The 24,370-nt window shown below is 43.9% G+C and overlaps 1 protein-coding gene across 1 annotated transcript in view; it reads left to right on the top strand.

Moving 5' to 3' along the window:
- Positions 1-24,370, top strand: part of LOC126198927 (myrosinase 1-like) — an 88,069-nt gene that overhangs the window by 44,724 nt on the left and 18,975 nt on the right. Inside the window, exons 6-7 of the mRNA XM_049935563.1 lie at positions 9,846-9,940; positions 23,939-24,086. Of these exons, the coding sequence (XP_049791520.1) occupies positions 9,846-9,940; positions 23,939-24,086 (243 nt within the window). The remainder of the gene's footprint in view (positions 1-9,845; positions 9,941-23,938; positions 24,087-24,370) is intronic.

Raw genomic sequence — 24,370 nt, 5'->3', positions numbered from 1 at the left:
CTCGGGCATGGATGTGTGTGATGTCCTTAGGTTAGTTAGGTTTAAGTAGTTCTAAGTTCTAGGCGACTGATGACCTCAGAAGTTAAGTCGCATAGTGCTCAGAGACATTTGAACCATTTGAACCAACTCTGCTTCAACCCCTGGCCTCGAAGGCTGTCAGAGAATTCTAAGTTATGCCGAAAAAGTGGGACTAAGTCGCAAGACCATCCGAATCCGATGAAGATACGATCCCCAAATGCCTGAGCCCGCGCAATGCAACAGCGAAGCCAACATTGCTTAACGGGCGCTAAAGACTACACTGTTGAGCGCCCATAACACCATATCCATCCATCCATCCAACATTGCTTAACTCCCTACCATCCTCGAAAATCGCGAATCAGCATTCAGTGCTGATTCCAAAATTCCCCCACACTGTCTCAGACATCATTCGCGCCAATAGCGACCGTTCCCTCCAATTTCGATCAGGGCTTTATGACATCCACTAGCCTCAGTTTAAGTTGACCAATCGTGCCTCAACTATTCAGCTGAGGCCACTGAACTTGCCGATTGACTGGCTACGAAAACAACATGCCTAGACCACCGGTCACCCGGTGCCAGGCAGTCGCACCCAGCAGGGCACGGTCCACAAGTATTCTCAGAATCAAGAGCACAATGCTGTCAGTCCGTGCCAACAGTCTTTGTTCCGGACGCTCCAGAACGCTAAACACATAAACTGCGGCGACAGACGGCTCGCAGGTCGTTTCGCCCTGCATACAATAGGCGAAACTCGACCGACGTCAATCGTTGAGCCAGACGCTTAAGCCCATTGTACGAAGCCCTCAGAATTCGGGGAAGTGCAGCCCCCAGCCGGAAATGCAGTGTGCTGCGTCCTCCGATGCTCGCCTCGCACAGGCCACACAATGAAGTAACCATGGAGGTAGAATAAGGGGAGATGGCGCTACAAACTTACGCTGCACGTTGTTTTGAAGCCAGTGGACGGGGCCTGCTTGGATCCCGCAAAACATTAGCAGACGAGTGTTTACAATTGCTTCTTGTTCGTTATTTCTGTCGTGTTCACGCGATATTTGTTTTATATAGTAAATGTTACACTGTTTTAGTGAACAACACAGTATAAGGAACGCTACTTCACTTTTTCTGGTCTTAAATGCGCATTCGATACAATGCTACGACACAAAAATATGACGCTTCAGGCCTCAGTACTGTAATTCCTTTTTGTTTATACACTTCCAATAAGCGAGAAGAGAAGTAAGTGCTATGGAAAGCGTGCTTTCGTAATCCATTTCTATTCACTTTCGTTGTGTTTGTGTCGATAATTGACAAAGCCAGAACTCCAAAAGCAATGATTGATAGTTTAGAGGCACCGATTTGTATTCGTTGCATTTTAAAGTCAAATGCAAATTTTAAATGTTCAAGTTTGCAAGAAACTTACCTTATTTCCTTTGGTGTCCCATAGATTTATGCAGGGATGATATAAACAAGCCAGCTGTCATGTCAACAAAGTGAAAGATTCGTTAAATTATGAAGGAAAAGAACTGAATTTAAGGTTGTCATCCCCATTGCAGTTTACACATCTGCTTTGTTTTTAAGTTGTACCTACCAAGTGACATTCAGTGCGGCAAACAACAGCAGTTTACAGGGTGACACGACCACTCAGTGATTAATGCAATGATCTAAATAGCCTCGACTTAGACAGGGAACTTTGCTTTAACAAATATGTAACGCTTTAAGTACTTACAATTTAACCACTGTAACAGGTGTTCCATACATTTTACTGAAGATTTAATTAACCGCATATAGTTACATTACTTTTATATTAAGTTATTGCATTTTACAACATTAGTCCCCATTTCCAGGATATTTCTTACCAGGACTTTTCAGTTACATGGGAATAACCAAACAATAAAAACCAACTGTATTGCTCACCTCCAGAGAGCTCTTTGCGTTGAATTGATAGGAAATATAAAGTCAAATCACAGAAATAAAACCATATTGTAAAACTTTACAGTGCATCAGAATTTCAAGTACATATAAGAAAATAGCACTTAAATAAGTCCACTTACGAATGAAATGTGATTTGTTTAAACTTTAGACTACAAGCAGAACGATTAGTGCACCCGCAAGCGACGCAAGCCGGCATTTTTTTATCAAAACACTGCACGACTACACGGAATCAAACAACCAGAAGCGAATGCTTTGGGGTAGCTAACATGGCGGATCTTCACTTGGGTCGGCTTCAAGTTTGTGACGTCATGACAACTCTTCTTATTTTTACCTCCATGGAAGTAACCCAAGATGCATAGGAATCAAGTGAAAAGTATTTTGAGAGCTCAGTACAAATACTCTCATTACAACAACCTTATTTGTCCTGTAACCACCGTGCAATAACATAAAACATCAATAAAACTGTTGAAAATGAGAGGCGACAAGAACGCATGGAACCCTCACAACGTCAGTAAAGTTTTCGGGGCATTTTTATGTTTAAAATCTGATCGTTCGTTGACGATGTCCTCCGCGTATTTTTCTGTATGAATGTAAATTTCCATTTCGTCCAAAATGTTCATTGTATGTCCTTTGTGTGCTTCTTATAGGATTTTTAAGGTACTTTCAGTTTTATGTTCTTTGGCTTTTAAATGCACCTAGGTCGTGGATTGGTTGGCTTCTCAGACTCGTGTGTGTTCTTTACATCCGATTCCAAAATCCCTGCCTGCTTGTGCTATATACCGTTTATTGCAGTCGTCACAAGATAAATACAAAACAATAAAAAACTTTATTTTTATTTTCTTTGTCATTTAGAACGCTTCTTATTTACGTAAAAACACACAAGTAAAAAAAAATAAGGGAACTGGGACTCTTACTTGGGCTGTACATCGTTTTGAAGCCAGAGTAGGCTGGGACTGCCTCCATCTTAAACGACCGAAACATTAGCAGCACACGACAAATGTTTTAAACACTAAACATTACAGTGCTTACATGAATAACACTCCGTCAGGAAGGCAATTTTGAACGTTTATCTGTTCTTAAATGCATATTAGTTCTAGTAATACCGCACATTTGGCCTCTTTAAGGTAACTTGTTTTTTCCTGATATATTTCAAATAACCAGGAAGAGAAGGAATGACATGAAAGGTATAGTTCCGTAGTCCATTTATAGCCACTTTCATTAAGTCTGTATCGATAGTAAATGAAGCTGAAATTCCGAAACCAGTGCTTGTTTGCTTATTGGTACAGCTTCTTGATCGTTACATTTTCAGCTTTCTGCTCGTATGCACATCATTTTTAACTTTCAAGTTTGTGAAAAGCTTACATGCGTGTTCTTTGCTAGCCCATAAACGTGTGCAATGAGGAAAGAAGAAAGGCACGCTATCATATCTTGCGCTTGTCAACAAAGTGAACGATTACTGAAATATCAAAGAAACGCAACTGAATCTAGATATACCTCCATGCAGTATAGAATACTTGATTTATTACACTGGTAGTGCATTAGTTTCACTGTAACTTACACATCTTCTGACTTTGAAATCTTATCTATGATTCGTCATTGAGTGTGTTAGCAATAATAGCAATTTATGGGGTAAAAATGATATAATTTTTTAAACATGTTCCAGCTTTGTGCAATACCGTAAATTTGATTAAGGGGATAGTCTAAAACGCTTAGACCCTATAAAATGGATATTTTGTTTTAACATGTATGTAAGTCATTTTGTAATGCTAACATGACCTGTGTAAAATTTCCGATAGCAGGCCATTTGCTTCTTTTCCAGGAAAATTCATTGCCGGTAACTTTGTCAGTTTTCAGAAATAGCCAAATATATCACAATTGGAATGTCCCTTTACTTTGATCATCTGCTTCATTTTACTCACGAATTTCATTTGGAGGTTTTCAAAGTATGTAACTCTATACCATGCTTTGTGATATGCCAACAGTTAGTTAGTTTCACATTCCACGTATGGTTTGCACGATAAATACTAATGATGTGGAGCGCGTCGTTTTATATTAAAATCAATTTCCTGTTGTAAATATGAGTCCATACTGATAATTTATTAGTTTTGTTTTTTAGGTGAGGTCAAACAGATGTTAGTAATTACTGCCCATCACTATATACACACTGCAGTAGAAGATAGTGTTCTGTTAAATAGGAGGAGTTGACAAACAGAAAAGTTTACAGTTTAGTTTCAAATTTTGCTTTGCTGTCTGTCAGGCATTTTATATCACTGGATAAGTAGTCAGAACTTTTGGTTACGCAATGTGAACCCATGTTTGTGCTGCGTCATTTTTTCTTATGGTACTACAATTAAGTACTTCACTGTTCCTTTCGAAGTAAAGCGGATTATGCACACTGAACCGCCAAAGACTCCGGTATAGGCATGCGTATTCAAATACAGAGGTATGTAAACAGGCAGAATACGGCGCTGCGGTCGGCAACACAAGAAGTCTCTGGCGCAGTTGTTAGATCGGCAACTGCTCTCGCAGGCAGCGATGAAGTGGGGATTTTCCCGTACGACCATTTCACGAGTGTACCGTAAATATTAGGAACCTGGTGAAACATCAAATCACCGACATCGCTGCGGCCGGAAAAAGATACTGCAAGAACGTGACCGACGACGACTGAAGAGAATCTTTCAATGTGACAGAAGTGCAACCCTTCCGCAAGTTGCTTCAGGTTTCAATGCTGGGCCATCAACGAAACATCATCGATATGGGCTTTCGGAGCCGAAGGCCCACTCGTGTACCCTTGATGACCGCACGGCACAAAGCTTTATGTCTCTCCTGGGCCCGTCAACACCAACATTGGACTGTTGATGCTTGGGAACGTGTTGCCTGGTCGACCGAGTCTCGTTTTAATTGTAACAAGCGGATGGACGTGTACGGGTATGGAGACAATCTCATGAATCCATGGACCTGCATGTCAGCAGGGGATTGTTCGAGCTGGTGGAGGCTCTAATACGGTGTGGAGCGTGTGCAGTTGGAGTGATATGGGACCCCTGTTACGTCTAGATACGATTCTGACAGGTGACACATAGGTAATTATTCTGTCTGACCACCTGCATCCATTCATGTCCATTGTGCATTCCTACGGACTTGGGCAATTCCAGCAGGTCAATGCGGCACCCCACACGTCCATAATTGCTACAGAGTGACTCCAGGAACACTCTTCTGAGTTTCAACACTTCCGCTGGCCACCAAATTCCCCAGACATGAACGTTATCGAGCACATCTGGGACGCCTTGGAATGTGCTGTTCAAAAGAGATCTCCACCCCCTCGTACTCTTATGGATTTGTGGACAGCCTTGCAGAATTCACGGCGTCAGTTCCCTCCACCACTGAGTGCATGGAACGTCGTCTTGCGGCATTTCTCCATGTTCGCGGATGCCCCTACACGATATTACGCAGGTCAAAAAAATGGTTCAAATGGCTCTGAGCACTATGCGACTTAACTGCTGACGTCATCAGTCGCCTAGAACTTAGAACTAATTAAACCTAACTAACCTAAGGACATCACACACATCCATGCCCGAGGCAGGATTCGAACCTGCGATCGCAGCGGTCGCTCGGCTCCAGACTGTAGCGCCCAGAACCGCACGGCCACTCCGGCCGGCTTACGCAGGTCAACCAGTTTCTTTGGCTCTACAGTCTATAATAATAATGTGACTTCATGGAATTACTATGCTACAAAGTGATGAGACTGCAACTCACAGACCGAGCAGCAGGCAGGCTCGACGAAAAGAGAGTTCACATAAGTTTTCGGCCAAATCATTCTTCAAAAGAGGAGCAAAGAACACACACACACACATTCATACAATCACACACGCAAAACTCATACATACATGACTGCTATCTTCGGTTGCTCTAGTCAGAATACTTTTTAAAGAAGGGAAAATGTGAGCAATCAATAATTATCCACGGGGGGAATTTAGGGCATGAGATGCTGCCCCAACAGTCAACGCAGTCATGTAGCCGTGTGTTGTTCGGGAACTAGACCGTTGTTAATACTGTGTGCCCCGGATGTCGGAGAGTTTGTGGTTAGAAGCCAGTGAAAAACACAGGAAAGAGTAAATGGAAACAGCGCAACCATAATACACGTATAAAAAGAAAATATTGCTTCAGCGGCTCCACATACGAATGGAACGTGATGCCTTTAAACATCAAATGACGATCGGATCGATTAGTCACTCGTAAATGACGCAAGCTTGTATTTTTGATGAAACGACTACGTCTCCACACAATCAAAACACCAGATACTGTTTGGGGTACGACCACAGAAGTGAATAGATATTCCTAACGGTCGAAACTGAGCAGGGGGACAGCAGAGTGACATGACGGGGTAGCATCAACGCGGTGAACCATGCAGGCATAAATGCGGTGAACCTTACATTTTGGGGTAGGAAGATGGCACATACCGGCATTTTGCGACGTAATTGGAACTTCCTTCTTTCGTTTACCTGCAGCTAAACACAACAAAAATAGTATTTCTGAATAATTAAAGGTAATCACTGACTTTCTGCGGCCGGCCGCGGTGGTCTCGCTGTTCTAGGCGCGCAGTCCGGAACCGTGCGACTGCTACGGTCGCAGGTTCGAATCCTGCCTCGGGCATGGCTGTGTGTGATGTCCTTAGGTTAGTTAGGTTTAAGTAGTTCTAAGTTCTAGGGGACTGATGACCACAGCAGTTGAGTCCCATAGTGCTCAGAGCCATTTGAACCATTTTTTTGACTTTCTGCCGAATAGAAATTCCGTTGTAAACATATAGCATCGCTGGAGTCGCAGGTATTAGAAAGCTGTCAAAAGTAACTTTACAAGATCACGCAAATAAAAGGTAAACATATAAATAACGTGATCAAATCATAATAAAATGACATTTAGGCTCCAAGATGCCATATGGACCATACCAGCTAAGACGTAACCGTAAGGTGCTACATGTAAACATAGACCAATATAGAAGTAAGGAACAGTATTAGCCTATACCTGTTATACCGCCTTCACAGGTACACATCAGCAGAACGCCGAAACGAGCTCGTCGTGGAACTTTTATCATTAAAACTAAAACTAAACTCTGTCCGAACAGGCCTTGGAAAGCCCAACGGTAGCGACCGACCACCGTGTCATCCTCAACACACAGGCGTCAGAGGACGCGGATATGAAGGGGGATGTGGCCAGCACACCACTCTCCCGTCCGTATGTCAGTTTACGAGACCGGAGCCGCTACTTCTCCATCAAGTAGCTCCTCAGTTTGCCTCACAAGGGCTGAGTGCACCCCACTTGCCAACAGCGCTCGACAGACCGGATAGACACACATCCAAATGCTAGCCCAGACCGACAGCGCTTAACTTTGGTGATCTGACGGGAACCGGTGTTACCACTGCGGCAACTTGTATCACTACGAGTAAGTAAATAGATAGCGCAGCAAAAAACGTATACTTAAAGTATGTCGTTCTTCGACCACTTGTGAGCTGTGGGCCCATTAGAAATGAAATTATTTGATCTTTTCGTAGCGTTAAGAGTGCAAGGACTCGTTGAATCTTTGTCAAACAGAAACGTTGCTGTATATGTCGTTCCATAGACGGATGCACACGTCATCAAGAAAGTCGTCATAATGTTGTGGCTCATCAGTTGACACTGGTGTTCAAAATCAAAGCAACAAACTGCTAATTCCCCATCCTATGTCTAATTCACGATTTAATCATACAAAATCTCAACAGACGTCCGTACTATTTGTGTTCTACACGCAAGATGGCAGTCCGATCAACGGACAACCACGTCAACGTCAGGGCACCTATGAAACGGGTTAGTGTTCGCCGTGTAGTCCCACAGCAACAATCGCTGTGTGTACAGTCACAGACGGTGCAGTACGGCACGGAGAAGACCCTCTCCAGTGGAGGACCATAGGAAGAATGGAAGCAGGACAGTCGCAGATTGATGTCGCCCAATGGCTTAATGGTTGTGGTGGTGGTTAGTGTTTAACGTCCCGTCGACAACGAGGTCATTAGAGACGGAGCGCAAGCTCGGATTAGGGAAGGATGGGGAAGGAAATCGGCCGTGCCCTTTCAAAGGAACCATCCCGGCATTTGCCTGAAACGATTTAGGGAAATCACGGAAAACCTAAATCAGGATGGCCGGAGACGGGATTGAACCGTCGTCCTCCCGAATGCGAGTCCAGTGTGCTAACCACTGCGCCACCTCGCTCGGTGGCTTAATGTGAATCGTCGTGTTGTTTCTCGGATGAGGCGACAGTTTATAGGGACCGACACTATCTCCCGAAGGCCAGGGCAGGGTTGACCACGTGATGCATCAGAAAGAGAGGACTGTTATTTGGCTGTAAGGGCACGACGGTGCCACCTTAGTACTGCACGGCAACTGGCATCTGGCCTCGCAGCGTCCTTTTGACGTGCTGTATCGAGGCAAACGATGTACAGAAGGCTTCGGCAGAGTGGCCTGTATTGCCGGAGACCTGCTGTGTTTGTGGCCCTGACACGCCTTCACAGAAGGGAACATCTAGAGTGGAGTCGTGAGCATGCCACGTAGACGGTGAAACAATGGGTCGATGTTCTTTTCACAGATGAGTCCCAATTTGATACGGACAGTGGTTCACAGCAGATTCGCACCTGGAGGGGACGTGGAAGACGATTTCGGGGGCCAGACATTGTGGAAAGAGACCAATCTCGAGGAGGATCCCTTATGATGTTGACAGGGATTATGTTGACCACTCGAATATCTCTTCATGAACTTGCGTGGGTCGATCGGCAGGTATAGTAACGAGTCCTTGAGACCTCATGTGCGGCTATTGCGAGGAGCTGTGGGCCCAGACTTCGTACTGATGGAATGCTCGACCTCGTAGAGCACGGGTGGTTGATGTTTTCTTGGAAACGGAAGATATTGCGCGCACGGCGCGGCCTGCTCGCTCTCCCGATTTGAATCCCATAGAGCACGTCTGCGATGCACTAGAGAGACGGGATGCATCGCGTCATCATCCACCAACAACTCTTCAAGACTTCCAAACAGCTCTGCAGGAAGAATGGGCCTTACTGCCTCGATATAAGATTGATGACATCACACACAGCATTCCCCGTCGTTGTCAGGGTTGTGGATTGGCAAGAGGGCCAACCCACTAATGTAAGATGAAGCCGAAAGGCACGCGTTTTAGCTCACGCAGGCTGGCGTGAGGTCTGGAATAGGACAAGGAATTTATACTAGAAAAAAATGATGCAGCTGGTGCAATACTTAACTTTAATCCATTAATGTTGAACGTAGCTCTTGTCTGTACATTCTTTACAATATCAATAGCAACTGATAATGGCGCCTTGCTAGGTCGTAGCAAATGACGTAGCAGTGAACCATCGCTAGCAAAATCGGTTGTACAACTGGGGCGAGTGCTAGGAAATCTCTCTAGACCTGCCGTGTGGCGGCGCTCGGTCTGCAATCACTGATAGTGGCGACACGCGGGTCCGACGTATACTAACGGACCGCGGCCGATTTAAAGGCTACCACCTAGCAAGTGTGGTGTCTGGCGGTGACACCACAGTTTCCAGACTCCATACTGATTACATTAACCAGTTGTCGTGTGTGCAAATTATTAAGTTGAGAAAAAACGAGCAACATTTTTGTCTACAGTTATGCATGTTACAGCTGTTTACATTCTTTATTCTTTACATTATTTCTACTCTTCTAAAACTTGTTAATGATGTTTTGTGGCAAAATAAACGCAACCTTGCAAAATGTCCGTTTGTTGCTATAATTTTGGACGCCAAAGTACTTCAGTTTTAAAAGAATGCGCAACGATAATCTTCGAAAAAACTTTCATACTTCAGTGGATTACATTAATCAATGACGCAATAAAATTTAAATACTTGCAGGCAGTGTGGGGATCGTGCTGGACATACAGTTTGCTGAGCCGTCGGTGAACGACAGCGAGCACCGGGCCGCCGCAGACAGGGAGCTGCAGTTCAACGTGAGTATCCTCAGCGTGAGCGACAACTCGGCGGGTCGTGCGAGGCAGGACTGGCCGGCATGCTGAAGGTGCCGGGACACCGGTTGTGGCCACCCCTTCCATCGCTACCTTGCGAACTCAAACTGAGAGTTCTGTGCGTAGGGTGCGGGTCGTGGAAGTGGAGCGACAGTTGAAAGGTCTCTGTTGGATTCCTTTCATGTCAATTTTTAAAACTGTGGTCATTTACGGCATACATTCCTCTTCTAAATTTACTGTGGTGTTTCTATCTGGGAGGAGACTGAGCAGTGGAACGTGCTACTTTTACACATAATCAAGAACGATCTGTCACACTACTACATTTTAAAACACAGTTTATATGTAATTCATGTCACACAGTCTCGTATGGAACCTACATCCGCTTTCTTTTATATACTGTATATGATAAGATACTGTCATCCCCCTTCCCATCTGTGTGAAAGGATGAATGAGCAAATGTATTTCTAGTTGCATGCTTGATGGTAGCAGACAAGCCTGTCTGCTAGAGAACAGTAGGACCAATGTCGGAACAGGTAGCTACGCTTTCTAAAAGCAAAGCGGTTTCTATTCTTAGTATGGTCCTGTCTGTCCCTTGTCATGTTGGTATAGGAAGCTGCCTCTCTGGGCACTTCCGTTTTCTATCTGGAAGCACCCTCAGGTAGGGGCCCACGGCAGTCTGTCCGCGGCAAGCGTCTGAAGTGGTAAGATCTCCGGCTAAGCGAGTCTCTGCTAAGTCCGTAGGACAATGGATTCCTTAAGTTCAGCCTAACTGAAAATTTAATCACCTTTATTTCAGGTTTAGATCTAAAATATCTAGTGTTACCTTAAATTGCAGCGCAGTGTAATTCCAGTGTGAAGTTCAGAATATCTTCCAGTATTTGCTTTGTCACTGGAACCACGTGTGCATGATCCGTAACTCTAAGATCATCAATCTTAAATGCGAATGTGCGAGAGATTATAACGTCTCGTCTTGACAATATTTTTCAATATAGCAACTTTTCTTTATGTTCATCTCACGTGGGGTGTACTTTGTGAGACCAGTACCACGTGCTCATACAATTGTTTGACCCATCAGGTTAATAGTAAGACGATAGTAACTAGTTTGAGGTTTTTCTTTTGTAATTTGTGTTTCGATGTAATTTATTTTAATTATCAAAATTATTGTGGAGTTACACTCTTTGTGTGAACCAAGTTGACCACGTGAAGCATGTGGTGTAATCATCAAAGTAGCCCTCAGCTATTCTTTTCGGGAAGATTTCACAGAGAGTTAGTACGAATTTAGTATACCAGTGTGTGGTAATTTCATGACGGACAGGATTGCACTACGAACGTAACTTCTTTGGGTGAAAATTGAATCGGTTGGTTGTGGTTAATTTCCCCTTGCATACGTTTCAACGTTCTTCGTGTGTTATTTTATGAATGCAGTGTTGTATGCAGTCTCCCAATCTTGGCTCCATATTTTAGGTGTTCCGTAAGATTACAAACTCACATTTTTACAATCCCAAACAAGGCACCAGTTCACTTATAAATCAAGTTTAATATGCTGCAATTTTAACGGAACAATGATCAATGTTAAAATAAATGTCCAAATATAAACTGATTTATTTCTTTTTATGATGAACAGATAGAGAAAGTGTATGAGGATATTGAAAGAGTAATGCAGTATGTAAAGGGAGACGAAAATCTAATAGTCATGGGCGACTGGAATGCAGTTGTAGGGGAAGGAGTAGAAGAAAAGGTTACAGGAGAATATGGGCTTGGGACAAGGAATGAAAGAGGAGAAAGACTAATTGAGTTCTGTAACAAGTTTCAGCTAGTAATAGCGAATACCCTGTTCAAGAATCACAAGAGGAGGAGGTACACTTGGAAAAGGCCGGGAGATACGGGAAGATTTCAATTAGATTACATCATGGTCAGACAGAGATTCCGAAATCAGATACTGGATTGTAAGGCGTACCCAGGAGCAGATATAGACTCAGATCACAATATACACTCCTGGAAATTGAAATAAGAACACCATTACTTCATTGTCCCAGGAAGGGGAAACTTTATTGACACATTCCTGGGGTCATATACATCACATGATCACACTGACAGAACCACAGGCGCATAGACACAGGCAACAGAGCATGCACAATGTCGGCACTAGTACAGTGTATATCCACCTTTCGCAGCAATGCAGGCTGCTATTCTCCCATGGAGACGATCGTAGAGATGCTGGATGTAGTCCTGTGGAACGGCTTGCCATGCCATTTCCACCTGGCGCCTCAGTTGGACCAGCGTTCGTGCTGGACGTGCAGACCGCGTGAGGCGACGCTTCATCCAGTCCCAAACATGCTCAATGGGGGACAGATCCGGAGATCTTGCTGGCCAGGGTAGTTGACGTACACCTTCTAGAGCACGTTGGGTGGCACGGGATACATGCGGACGTGCATTGTCCTGTTGGAACAGCAAGTTCCCTTGCCGGTCTAGGAATGGTAGAACGATGGGTTCGATGACGGTTTGGATGTACCGTGCACTATTCAGTGTCCCCTCGACGATCACCAGTGGTGTACGGCCAGTGTAGGAGATCGCTCCCCACACCATGATGCCGGGTGTTGGCCCTGTGTGCCTCGGTCGTATGCAGTCCTGATTGTGGCGCTCACCTGCACGGCGCCAAACACGCATACGACCATCATTGGCACCAAGGCAGAAGCGACTCTCATCGCTGAAGACGACACGTCTCCATTCGTCCCTCCATTCACGCCTGTCGCGACACCACTGGAGGCGGGCTGCACGATGTTGGGGCGTGAGCGGAAGACGGCCTAACGGTGTGCGGGACCGTAGCCCAGCTTCATGGAGACGGTTGCGAATGGTCCTCGCCGATACCCCAGGAGCAACAGTGTCCCTAATTTGCTGGGAAGTGGCGGTGCGGTCCCCTACGGCACTGCGTAGGATCCTACGGTCTTGGCGTGCATCCGTGCGTCGCTGCGGTCCGGTCCCAGGTCGACGGGCACGTGCACCTTCCGCCGACCACTGGCGACAACATCGATGTTCTGTGGAGACCTCACGCCCCACGTGTTGAGCAATTCGGCGGTACGTCCACCCGGCCTCCCGCATGCCCACTATACGCCCTCGCTCAAAGTCCGTCAACTGCACATACGGTTCACGTCCACGCTGTCGCGGCATGCTACCAGTGTTAAAGACTGCGATGGAGCTCCGTATGCCACGGCAAACTGGCTGACACTGACGGCGGCGGTGCACAAATGCTGCGCAGCTAGCGCCATTCGACGGCCAACACCGCGGTTCCTGGTGTGTCCACTGTGCCGTGCGTGTGATCATTGCTTGTACAGCCCTCTCGCAGTGTCCGGAGCAAGTATGGTGGGTCTGACACACCAGTGTCAATGTGTTCTTTTTTCCATTTCCAGGAGTGTAGTAGTGATGAAGAGTAGGCTGAAGTTCAAGACATTAGTCAGGAAGAATCAATACGCAAAGAAGTGGGATACGGAAGTACTAAGGAATGACGAGATACGTTTGAAGTTCTCTAACGCTATAGATACAGCAATAAGGAATAGCGCAGTAGGCAGTACAGTTGAAGAGGAATGGACATCTCTAAAAAGGGCCATCACAGAAGTTGGGAAGGAAAACATAGGTACAAAGAAGGTAGCTGCGAAGAAACCATGGGTAACAGAAGAAATACTTCAGTTGTTTGATGAAAGGAGGAAGTACAAACGCGTTCCGGGAAAATCAGGAATACAGAAATACAAGTCGCTGAGGAATGAAATAAATAGGAAGTGCAGGGAAGCTAAGACGAAATGGCTGCAGGAAAAATGTGAAGACATAGAAAAAGATATGATTGTCGGAAGGACGGACTCAGCATACAGGAAAGTCAAAACAACCTTTGGTGACATTAAAAGCAACGGTGGTAACATTAAGAGTGCAACGGGAATTTCACTGTTAAATGCACGGGAGAGAGCAGATAGGTGGAAAGAATACATTGAAAGCCTCTATGAGGGTGAAGATTTGTCTGATGTGATAGAAGAAGAAACAGGAGTCGATTTAGAAGAGATAGGGGATCCAGTATTAGAATCGGAATTTAAAAGAGCTTTGGAGGACTTACGGTCAAATAAGGCAGAAGGGATAGATAACATTCCATCAGAATTTCTAAAATCATTGGGGGAAGTGGCAACAAAACGACTATTCACGTTGGTGTGTAGAATATATGAGTCTGGCGACATACCATCTGACTTTCGGAAAAGCATCATCCACACAATTCCGAAGACGGCAAGAGCTGACAAGTGCGAGAATTATCGCACAATCAGCTTAACAGCTCATGCATCGAAGCTGCTTACAAGAATAATATACAGAAGAATGGAAAAGAAAATTGAGAATGCGCTAGGTGACGATCAGTTTGGCTTTAGGAAAAGTAAAGGGACGAGAGAGGCAATTCTGACGTTACGGCTAATAATGGAAGCAAGGCTAAAGAAAAATCAAGACACTTTCATAGGATTTGTCGACCTGGAAAAAGCGTTCGACAATATAAAATGGTGCAAGCTGTTCGAGATTCTGGAAAAAGTAGGGGTAAGCTATAGGGAGAGACGGGTCATATACAATATGTACAACAACCAAGAGGGAATAATAAGAGTGGACGATCAAGAACGAAGTGCTCGTATTAAGAAGGGTGTAAGACAAGGCTGTAGCCTTTCGCCCCTACTCTTCAATCTGTACATCGAGGAAGCAATGATGGAAATAAAAGAAAGGTTCAGGAGTGGAATTAAAATACAAGGTGAAAGGATATCAATGATACGATTCGCTGATGACATTGCTATCCTGAGTGAAAGTGAAGAAGAATTAAATGATCTGCTGAACGGAATGAACAGTCTAATGAGTACACAGTATGGTTTGAGAGTAAATCGGAGAAAGACGAAGGTAATGAGAAGTAGTAGAAATGAGAACAGCGAGAAACTTAACATCAGGATTTATGGTCACGAAGTCAATGAAGTTAAGGAATTCTGCTATCTAGGCAGTAAAATAACCAATGACGGACGGAGCAAGGAGGACATCAAAAGCAGACTCGCTATGGCAAAAAAGGCATTTCTGGCCAAGAGAAGTCTACTAATATCAAATACCGGCCTTAATTTGAGGAAGAAATTTCTGAGGATGTACGTCTGGAGTACAGCATTGTATGATAGTGAAACATGGACTGTGGGAAAACCGGAACAGAAGAGAATCGAAGCATTTGAGATGTGGTGCAATAGACAGACTAATGTTGAAAATTAGGTGGACTGATAAGGTAAGGAATGAGGAGGTTCTATGCAGAATCGGAGAGGAAAGGAATATGTGGAAAACACTGATAAGGAGAAGGGACAGGATGATAGGACATCTGTTAAGACATGAGGGAATGACTTCCATGGTACTAGAGGGAGCTGTAGAGGGCAAAAACTGTAGAGGAAGACAGAGATTGGAATACGTCAAGCAAATAATTGAGGACGTAGGTTGCAAGTGCTACTCTGAGATGAAGAAGTTAGCACAGGAAAGGAATTCGTGGCGGGCCGCATCAAACCAGTCAGTAGACTAATGACCAAAAAACAAAAAAAAAAAACACTTCCCTATCCACTCGCTAACTGCTAGTCCGTCCAACCACAGAACCTCCTGCTATGCTATAGCGCTGCCAACATACAAACAGGCTTCTTACAAGACTTCGGCATCTGCCCAGGAGCTTAATATATTTTCTTATTTCATTTTGGAACGACAGCAGTCACTTCATGTGTGCTGCAGTCTTTTTCTTTTATTTCCGGTACGAGTATTACTCCTGAAAAGAAAGTTTTTTCTAAATATGAAAATAGTTCCGAGGTACAACATGGTCATATACCTAGGTACGAATATTCTATTCAAATTCACAAGTGTTGCAATCAAGAAAATCGTGGCACTGCGGTATTTAATAACCTGTATGTTACATGGCAGCATTACTGCGTAGCAATAATCAGTGAAGGAAATAAGATTAAGAAGAAATATTATAAAGAACCAGTTACAAGTCAAAAACAGTTTGAGGTAGAAACCATTGGCAACCAACAAACATTTCCATTTTCGAGACAGGAAAAATTGTTAAGACATTAAAGAAGCTAAGTTCATTTGCAAATATCATATGTTCCTTGGTAAAAACACCTTACCTTTCAAGTTACAAGATGGTAAACGACTCATCATGTACGGATTAATCGTCCATAAGCTGTGTAAATTGTTTTAAAAGTATACGGAAGTTACCTCACCATAAAATTCAGTAACTCTGTAGCTTTGATATATTAAGCAACACTTAAATTTGTAGAACTTCTGCGATTCTAAAATCGGCCACTAGAATGAGACACCGACCACGAAACATCATGTGTTCCTAGGCACACTTTTTTACAGTTGCAACAATATCCCGTATACTTTACTGGTAATTTATAAGTTAACAAGCTTGTTGCAAAACTGGGTGGCTAACGAAATTATCTTTTAGCCAGGGCACCAACAGCATTCGAACAGAAGCTGGTTTACAAGAAACGTAATGACATTACATTTGAAGTTGGAAGATTGCCCAAAACGTGTCTTACCAGAAATGAAATTCATTATGAGTCTGATCGCAGAATTTTTTGCAACTGAAATGCTAAAATGAAGATGGAGTTACTACCATATTGCGAAGTGTCAGGCGCAGTGACAAGTCAGATTCGCAATATTTGAGAAAAATGGGCCTATAGAATTCTATAAAACATGTATTGAAATAGTAAAAGCTTCCTTTAAATTTCAGACAAGTATGTCTGGTATTACATTCCATCATTTCTATACAACAGTAATATGGATATTAATATTTGTTCATGTCGGGTGTGAGATGTGAAGAGGTAGTTATTAATTAGGTCTTGTAGTGCTGTCACGCTTCTTGTTTATCTCAAAACTTTTTTGTTTTTGTTCTGACCTTTAATGTAATACTTCTGCCTCTTTTCCACCCCAGATTATTTATATACGGGTGAAGCACCTCAAACTTCTACAAAAATATTACGGAAATGGAAAGTGCTATTGATACGCGGTTTTCACAGCCTGGACTGACACTCAGTGGTTCGTATTGTTAGCCAAACAAGAGAGTGTAATAATAGAAAATGTATTTTTTATGCAAACATACACTTTTTTAAATATTGACATTAACGAACTAAAGAAGGGTTAATTAGGATGTCATTGGTGTTCGTTGCAGGATTCAAGTGCGAGTCATTTATGAGAGATCGTACACTACTGGCCATTAAAATTGCTACACCAAGAAGAAATGCAGATGATAAGCGGGTATTCATCGGACAAATATATTATACTAGAACTGACATGTGATTACATTTTCACGCAATTTCGGTGCATAGATCCTGAGAAATCAGTACCCAGAACAACCACGTCTGGCCGTAATAACGGTCATGATACGCCTGGGCATTGAGTCAAACAGAGCTTGGATGGCGTGTACAGGTACAGCTGCCCATGCAGCTTCAACAAGATACCACAGTTCATCAAGAGTAGTGACTGGCGTATTGTGACGAGCCAGTTGCTCGGCCACCATTGACCAGGCGTTTCCAATTGGTGAGAGATCTGGAGAATGTGCTGGCCAGGGCAGCAGTCGAACATTTTCTGTATCCAGAAAGGCCCGTACAGGACCTGCAACACGCGGTTGTGCATTATCCTGCTGAAATGTAAGGTTTCGCAGTGATCGAATGAATGGTGGAGCCACGGGTCGTATCACATCTGAAATGTAACATCCACTATTCGAAGTGCCTTCAATGCGCACAAGAGGTGTGTAACCAATGGCACCCCAAACCATCACGCCGGGTGATACGCCAGTATGGCGATGACGAATACACGCTTCCAATGTGCGTTCACCGCGATGTCGCTAAACAAGGATGCGACCATCATGATGGATTCATCCCAAACAATGTTTTGCCATTCGTGCACCCAGGTTCGTCGTTGAGTACACCGTCGTAGGCACTCCTGTCTGTGATGCAGCGTCAAGAGTAACCGCAGCCATGGTCTTCGAGCTGATAGTCCATGCTGCTGCAAACGTCGTCGAACTGTTCGTGCAGATGGTTGTTGTCTTGTAAACGTCCCGATCTGTTGACTCAGGGATCGAGGCGTGGCTGCACGACCCGTTACAGCCATGTGGATAAGATGCCTGTCATCTCGACTGCTAGTGATACGAGGCCGTTGGGATCAGCACGGCGTTTCGTATTATCCTCCTGAACCCACCGATTCCATATTCTGTTAACAGTCATTGGATCGCGACCAACGCGAGCACCAATGTCGCGATACGATAAACCGCAATCGCGATAGGCTACAATCCGACCTTTATCAAAGTCGAAAACATTCAGATGGTTCAAATGGCTCTGAGCACTATGGGACTTAACATCTGAGGTCATCAGTCCCCTAGAACTGCTTAAACCAAACTAACCTAAGGATGTCACACACATCCATGCGCGAGGCAGGATTAGAACCTGCGACCGTAGCAGTCGCGCTGTTCCTGACTGAAGCGCCTAGAACTGCTAGGGCACAACGGCCGGCTCGGAAACGTGATAGTACGAATTTCTCCTCCTTACACGAGGCATCACAACAACGTTTCACCAGGCAACGCCGGTCAACTGCTGCTTGTGTATGAGAAATCGGTTGGAAACTTTCCTCATGTCAGCACGTTGTAGGTGTCGCCACCGGCGCCAACCTTTAGTAAATGCTCTGAAAAGCTAATGATCTGCATATCACAGTATCTTCTTCCTGTCGGTTAAATTTCGCGTCTGTAGCACGTCATCTTCGTGGTGTAGCAATTTTAATGGCCAGTAGTGTATTTTGAAAAGTTCCCACCGGTGCTTGTTCGATAGCTGTGGTAGCACACACTAAAGAACAACAAAAGTTCATAAGCTAGGTATGTGGTTTCTTTTGGTGGATTCTGACCAATACGGGACAATCGACCATCACAGCTTGTGTTCAAAACGACCACCGGAAGTGGCAATACAGTCTTCCAGTCTGGTATGGAACGACTTCTGCACACGCTCTAGCCTTTCAGCGGAGATGTCCGAGGATGTCTTGATGGAGAGAGATGTGATGGGGATGGAACCTGTGTCGATGGGGAAGGCGCAGCTCCCTTGCCTGACTCATTCCACTTCCTCGTGCGATTGCGAGGGAGGTAACGTGCGGATGATCTGCAACAGCAGCAAGAACATTACTCTCCCCCCTTCTGTCGTCACTTGTTTCCTTCTGGTAAGTCGCCTACTTGTCAGGCTACCTCTTACACGTAACTGGTTGAAGAGGCTGATAAATAATGGCGGAGATGGTTAACGTCTACTGCGATATCTCGCCGCATATACCGTACAATGACGATCCGCATTCTTCCTACATTCTGCATACACCGTGAGGATTTAGGCTTTTGCTGCATTGGTAAATCTCGTTGTCCGCCGACGACCTACTGCTTGGACTATCAAGTCGCAGTGCACTCAAGGAACGCAGAAGCACACTGTAAGCAAACATTACAACATTGTACTTAGCAACTACTCAGGTTGAATGGCACAAACAGATGTCGGGTTGTGGAAACTTTTCAAAATACGATATCTCGTAAACAAATCGTACTAGAATCCTGTAACAAACATTCCAATTTATCCCAATCGTAATTTGTTAATGGCAATAGGCATTGTTCCAATTTAAAAAACTGTATGTTTTCACAAAAATATTCCTTCTAATATTATTCCAATTTATTTATTGGCTAAAATACGAGCACCTTTGTGCCAATCCATACATATATTCACTTACTGCGGTTTTATGGTATATTCGAACGTCTATCAGACAAAATTAGTAATTAAGTTCGAATAAAAAATGAAAAGAGATTGTTTTCTTAAAAAGATACAAAATGGAAAATTATCATTTATTAAAATTTTTACAATTTAATAAGGAACACTATCAGGTACAATTTAAGGAATACAATTTACAAAAACATGAAATCGTAATTGGGCTGATATATTGTAGTAATACAGGTCACCGATATCAAGGACTCAGTATGAGCTTTCCTTATAGCAGAAATATTCTCTTTTTTTTGTTATACGCAGCAATCCACTGCATTGCAGAGACTTTCAGTTGTTTTACCAGTAAAGTATATACATGCTACATGCTAAGTTTTGTACAGTGTCTGTATGTTACATTAAAATATCCTTTAGCCATGCACGCATATGTGAATGAACACACATTGTTTTGACGATTACAGCTGTTACAAATATTACGAAATTTTCGTTAAAAATTACACACGACTTACCTTATACACGAGTAGTGCCGCAGTTCTCAGAATGTGCGGCTCTTCTTGAATGACCCATGCACACACCCACCAGTAGGAACGCTGAAGCGACACTGTTCATTTCGTGGCGAATCAGTACCCTACAACGAAGTGACACAACTGCCCTTAAGTGGAGAAATTGTGAGATAGAGATGTGACTTTTTTCGTACACTTGGGGACGTTTCATATGTATTTTTCATCGACATAAACAAAATATTGCCGTTTTTCGACTTGCGTCACTTTTATTGCCGGTGTGCCATATGAGTGTTATGTGCGCGGGTAAAACCAGGTTGACTCTATTATAAAATGTGCTTCATGCCGGCTATTATCCTGGGATATAAGGAGGGAATGTAAAAATTTAAATAATCCCTTGGTTACAGAAAGGGATCGTTGAAAGGACACAGCCCGAGGCATCGAGGAATAGTGAATCCGGTAACTGAAGGAAGCATGGGGCTAAAAACTGTAGGGTAACGCGAGGAACTGGCTAGCGTAAACAACTTCAGATGCATGCACCTGCCATAGCTATGCAGAGATGAAGAGACTTACACGCGAAGGAATAACGTAGAAAGACGAATTAAGCCAGTCTTAGAATGGAAAACCAGAACACCAACCATCATATCATAAGTCAAGAGCCCTCTGAACACGGAGCATTTCCATTTCAGCGGCATTAGAGGAAGATACCTTTGTTTCATAGATCATAAATCACAGATTATCGCTCACCCAGACAACCGCCAGGGAGTTCGAATCTAATTGGTAGCATCCAGAGAACAACACGCTGTATTTTCAGACCAAGTAAACTCCATCTTGGAGCAATACATGGACCGTATAGGATTTCGTCAAAATAAAATAAACACTTAATATAAACTCCTAATTTCCGAAGCTTTTATTCGTACTAATCTGCAACACAGCGGCGTATTTTGTTTTTCCCCTGCATTGTGATAAACCTAAATATGCTCTTAGCCTCCAGTGGTTCTGTTGTTGCGATGATTCTTTTTCCCTGGGATCCTAAACAGATTCGCAATGAGTAAAAACTATCGGTGCCCTCCTCTTTAGCGCAATCGAAAAAGTTAATACCGTATAAAGGGCTAAAGTTTCGAGTGTCACTAGGTTTGAACCTCTTGTCACCAGGTAAATCTGGAGGAGAGGTTTTGGGGATGAATAGGAAAGTATGACTACCGACCAATGTAATGTAGCCCTTCAAGTCTGGTTTTGCACTCCTCCATTAAACAGAATGTATCTGCATATGAGAAACAAACTTTTAAATTTTAAGTGTGTTAGTGTTCTCGTTGCATTTAGGACGTTATGTCGTGTTTTCCAATGTTTTTGGTTACAATGAAACGAGTCATTTTAGGCAGCCAAACTCCTTATGTGTCACTGGCATCAAAGTCAGCAGACATCCTGCAACACGATAGTACTCGTACGTCTGAGTAAGCGTCCGATAACGATCAAGTGCGTTTGAATAAACTTAGGACCGAAATAACCTCTCTAATTTCACTCTCACAAATTTCAGTCTTTCCGTTTCAGAGGTACACCGAGCCAACAAAAGTCGTGGGATCCCTCCTAACGCTGTGTCGAACCTCATTTTGCTCGGCGTAGTGCAACAACTGGACGTGGCGTGGATTCAGCAAGTCGCTAGAAGTCCACTGTAGAAATACTGAGCCACGCTGCCTCTATTACCGCTCATAATTTCGAAACTGTTGCCAGTGCAGGATTTTATGCACGAACTAACCTCTCTATATGTCCCATTAATGGTCGATGAGATTCACATTGGGCGATCTGGGTGGCTGTATCATTCTCTCACATTGTCCAGAATGTTCTCCAAATCAACAGCGAACAATTGTGACCCTGCGACACGGCCCACTGTCATCCATAAAATTTCCATCGTTGTTTGGGAACTTGAAGTCTATGAATGGCTGAAAATGGTGTCCAAGTAGCCGAACACAACCATTTCCAATCAATCATCAGTTCAGTTGAACCACAGTCTGTTCCATGTAAAGGGAGTCCAGACCACTATGGAGCCACCACTAGATTGCACAGCGACTTGTTGACAACTTGAGTCCATGGTTCCGAGTTCCTGTGTCACACTCGAACCCTAGCATCAGTTCTCACCAACTGACATCGGGACTCATCTGACCAGCCCACCGTTCCCCAGGCGTGTAAGGTTCAAACAATATGGTCACGAGGCCAGAAGAGGCTCGGCAGGCGATGTCGTGCTGTTAGCAAATGCATTCGTGTCGGTGGTCTGCTGCCATAGCCCATTAACGCCAAATTTCGCCGCATCGTCCTGACGGATACGTTCGTCGTACGTCCCACATTGATTTGTGCGGTTATTTCAAGCAGTGTTGCTTGTCTGTTAGCACCGACGCAGCTCTCAGTCGTTAAGTGAAGGCCGTCAGCCACTGCTTTGTCCCTGGTGGGAGGTATTGCTTGAAATTTGCTATTCTGGGCCCACTATTGACGCTGTGGATCTTGGAACACTGAAAAGAAGTATCCCATGCCTTCACCTGTACCATTCCGCGTTAAAAGTCTCTTAATTGCCCAACGTCAGCAACAATCACGTCGGAAACCTTTTCACATGAATTACCCGAGTACAAATGAGAGCTCTGCCGGAATACATAGCTTTCCATTTATACTCCGCAAGCCACCCAACGGTGTGTGGCGGAGGGCACTTTACGTGCCACTGTCATTACCTCCCTTTCCTGTTCCACTCGCGTATGGTTCACGGGAAGAACGACTGCCGGAATGCCTCCGTGCGCGCTCGAATCTCTCTAATTTTACATTCGTGATCTCCTCGGGAGGTATAAGTAGGGGGAAGCAATATACTCGATACCTCATCCAGAAACGCACCCTCTCGAAACCTGGACAGCAAGCTACACCGCGATGCAGAGCGCCTCTCTTGCAGAGTCTGCCACTTGAGTTGCTAAACATCTCCGTAACGCTATCACGCTTACCAAATAACCCTGTGACGAAACGTGCCGCTCTTCTTTGGATCTTCTCTATTTCCTCCGTCAACCCGATCTGGTACGGATCCCACACTGACGAGCAATACTCAAGTATAGATCGAACGAGTGTTTTTATACCTTGTGTACACGATACTACCGCCACCTCTATATGTGCATATCCTTACCCGACGATCAGTGTACAGTGAAGGAGCTGCTACAGTTTTCAGTATCTCTCGAGAAATTATAACGCTTCCATTGTGAGGATGGAGGAAAATTTCAGTAACAGACATTCAGGATTTCTGTACACTGATCCCCAAGAGCACGCAGTTTACTTCCACATCTAAAAGCTGGCTGTACTGTCTCATAATCCATTTGAAGCTGCTACAAAAGTTTCGTGGTCAGTATCTTGATGTATACAACTCTTGTTGCGCGTTGCCTTACCACAAGAAAATCTCATTTTTTATATTTACACGTTCTTTACGCTAGTAAATGTAATAAATTATAGTATTTTCCTTCTACTATAAGTTGTGCAATAATTTTTGCTGATGTATTTGTCACTTCAGTTTGTTGCGACATATTATTCTTTCAACATTTTATATATGCATGATCTAAAGTGGGAAAGACAAATCAGTGGTAGCAACGGCTCCTATGCAGTTCATATTTATTACTTTCGGCTGTAAGTAAAAAACGAATGCAGATATAACAAAAGTTAATGTAATGAAAGATTAACCGTATGTTTCTCTTATTGACCAGGCTGGAATATTTGCACACCCCATCTTCACCAAAGAAGGCGACTACCCAGCAGTGGTTCGGCAGAGGGTGGATGCCAACAGCGCAGCAGAGGGGAGGCCCCGGTCACGGTTGCCAACTTTTACACAGGAAGAAATTGATTACATCAGAGGTAAACTTGTGTCGTTACACTGTTGTCAGCTGTCCGTATCAAAACAGCAGTCGTAGATGTTTAGGTTACTTGTTTTACAATATGTTGTCGGCGTTAAAATTACTCGTATTGGGATTAGGCATATGGTATGCCCTGTACTCCTAAGGTCAGCGATAGAGTTTATGTGATTCATTGAGGCTTATTTCATTCAATGTTATCTTCTTCCTCTTCATCTTCTTTCTTTCTTTCATCCCAGGCATGTCTATTTGATGTAATGTTCTCCTGAATTAAGCAGATCCGAGAGC

This window comes from Schistocerca nitens, chromosome 8, assembly GCF_023898315.1.
Source record: "Schistocerca nitens isolate TAMUIC-IGC-003100 chromosome 8, iqSchNite1.1, whole genome shotgun sequence".
In the NCBI taxonomy this organism is placed as follows: domain Eukaryota; kingdom Metazoa; phylum Arthropoda; class Insecta; order Orthoptera; family Acrididae; genus Schistocerca; species Schistocerca nitens.
The sequence above is the reverse complement of the archived record's forward strand: the minus strand, read 5'-3'. Positions and strand labels throughout refer to the sequence as shown.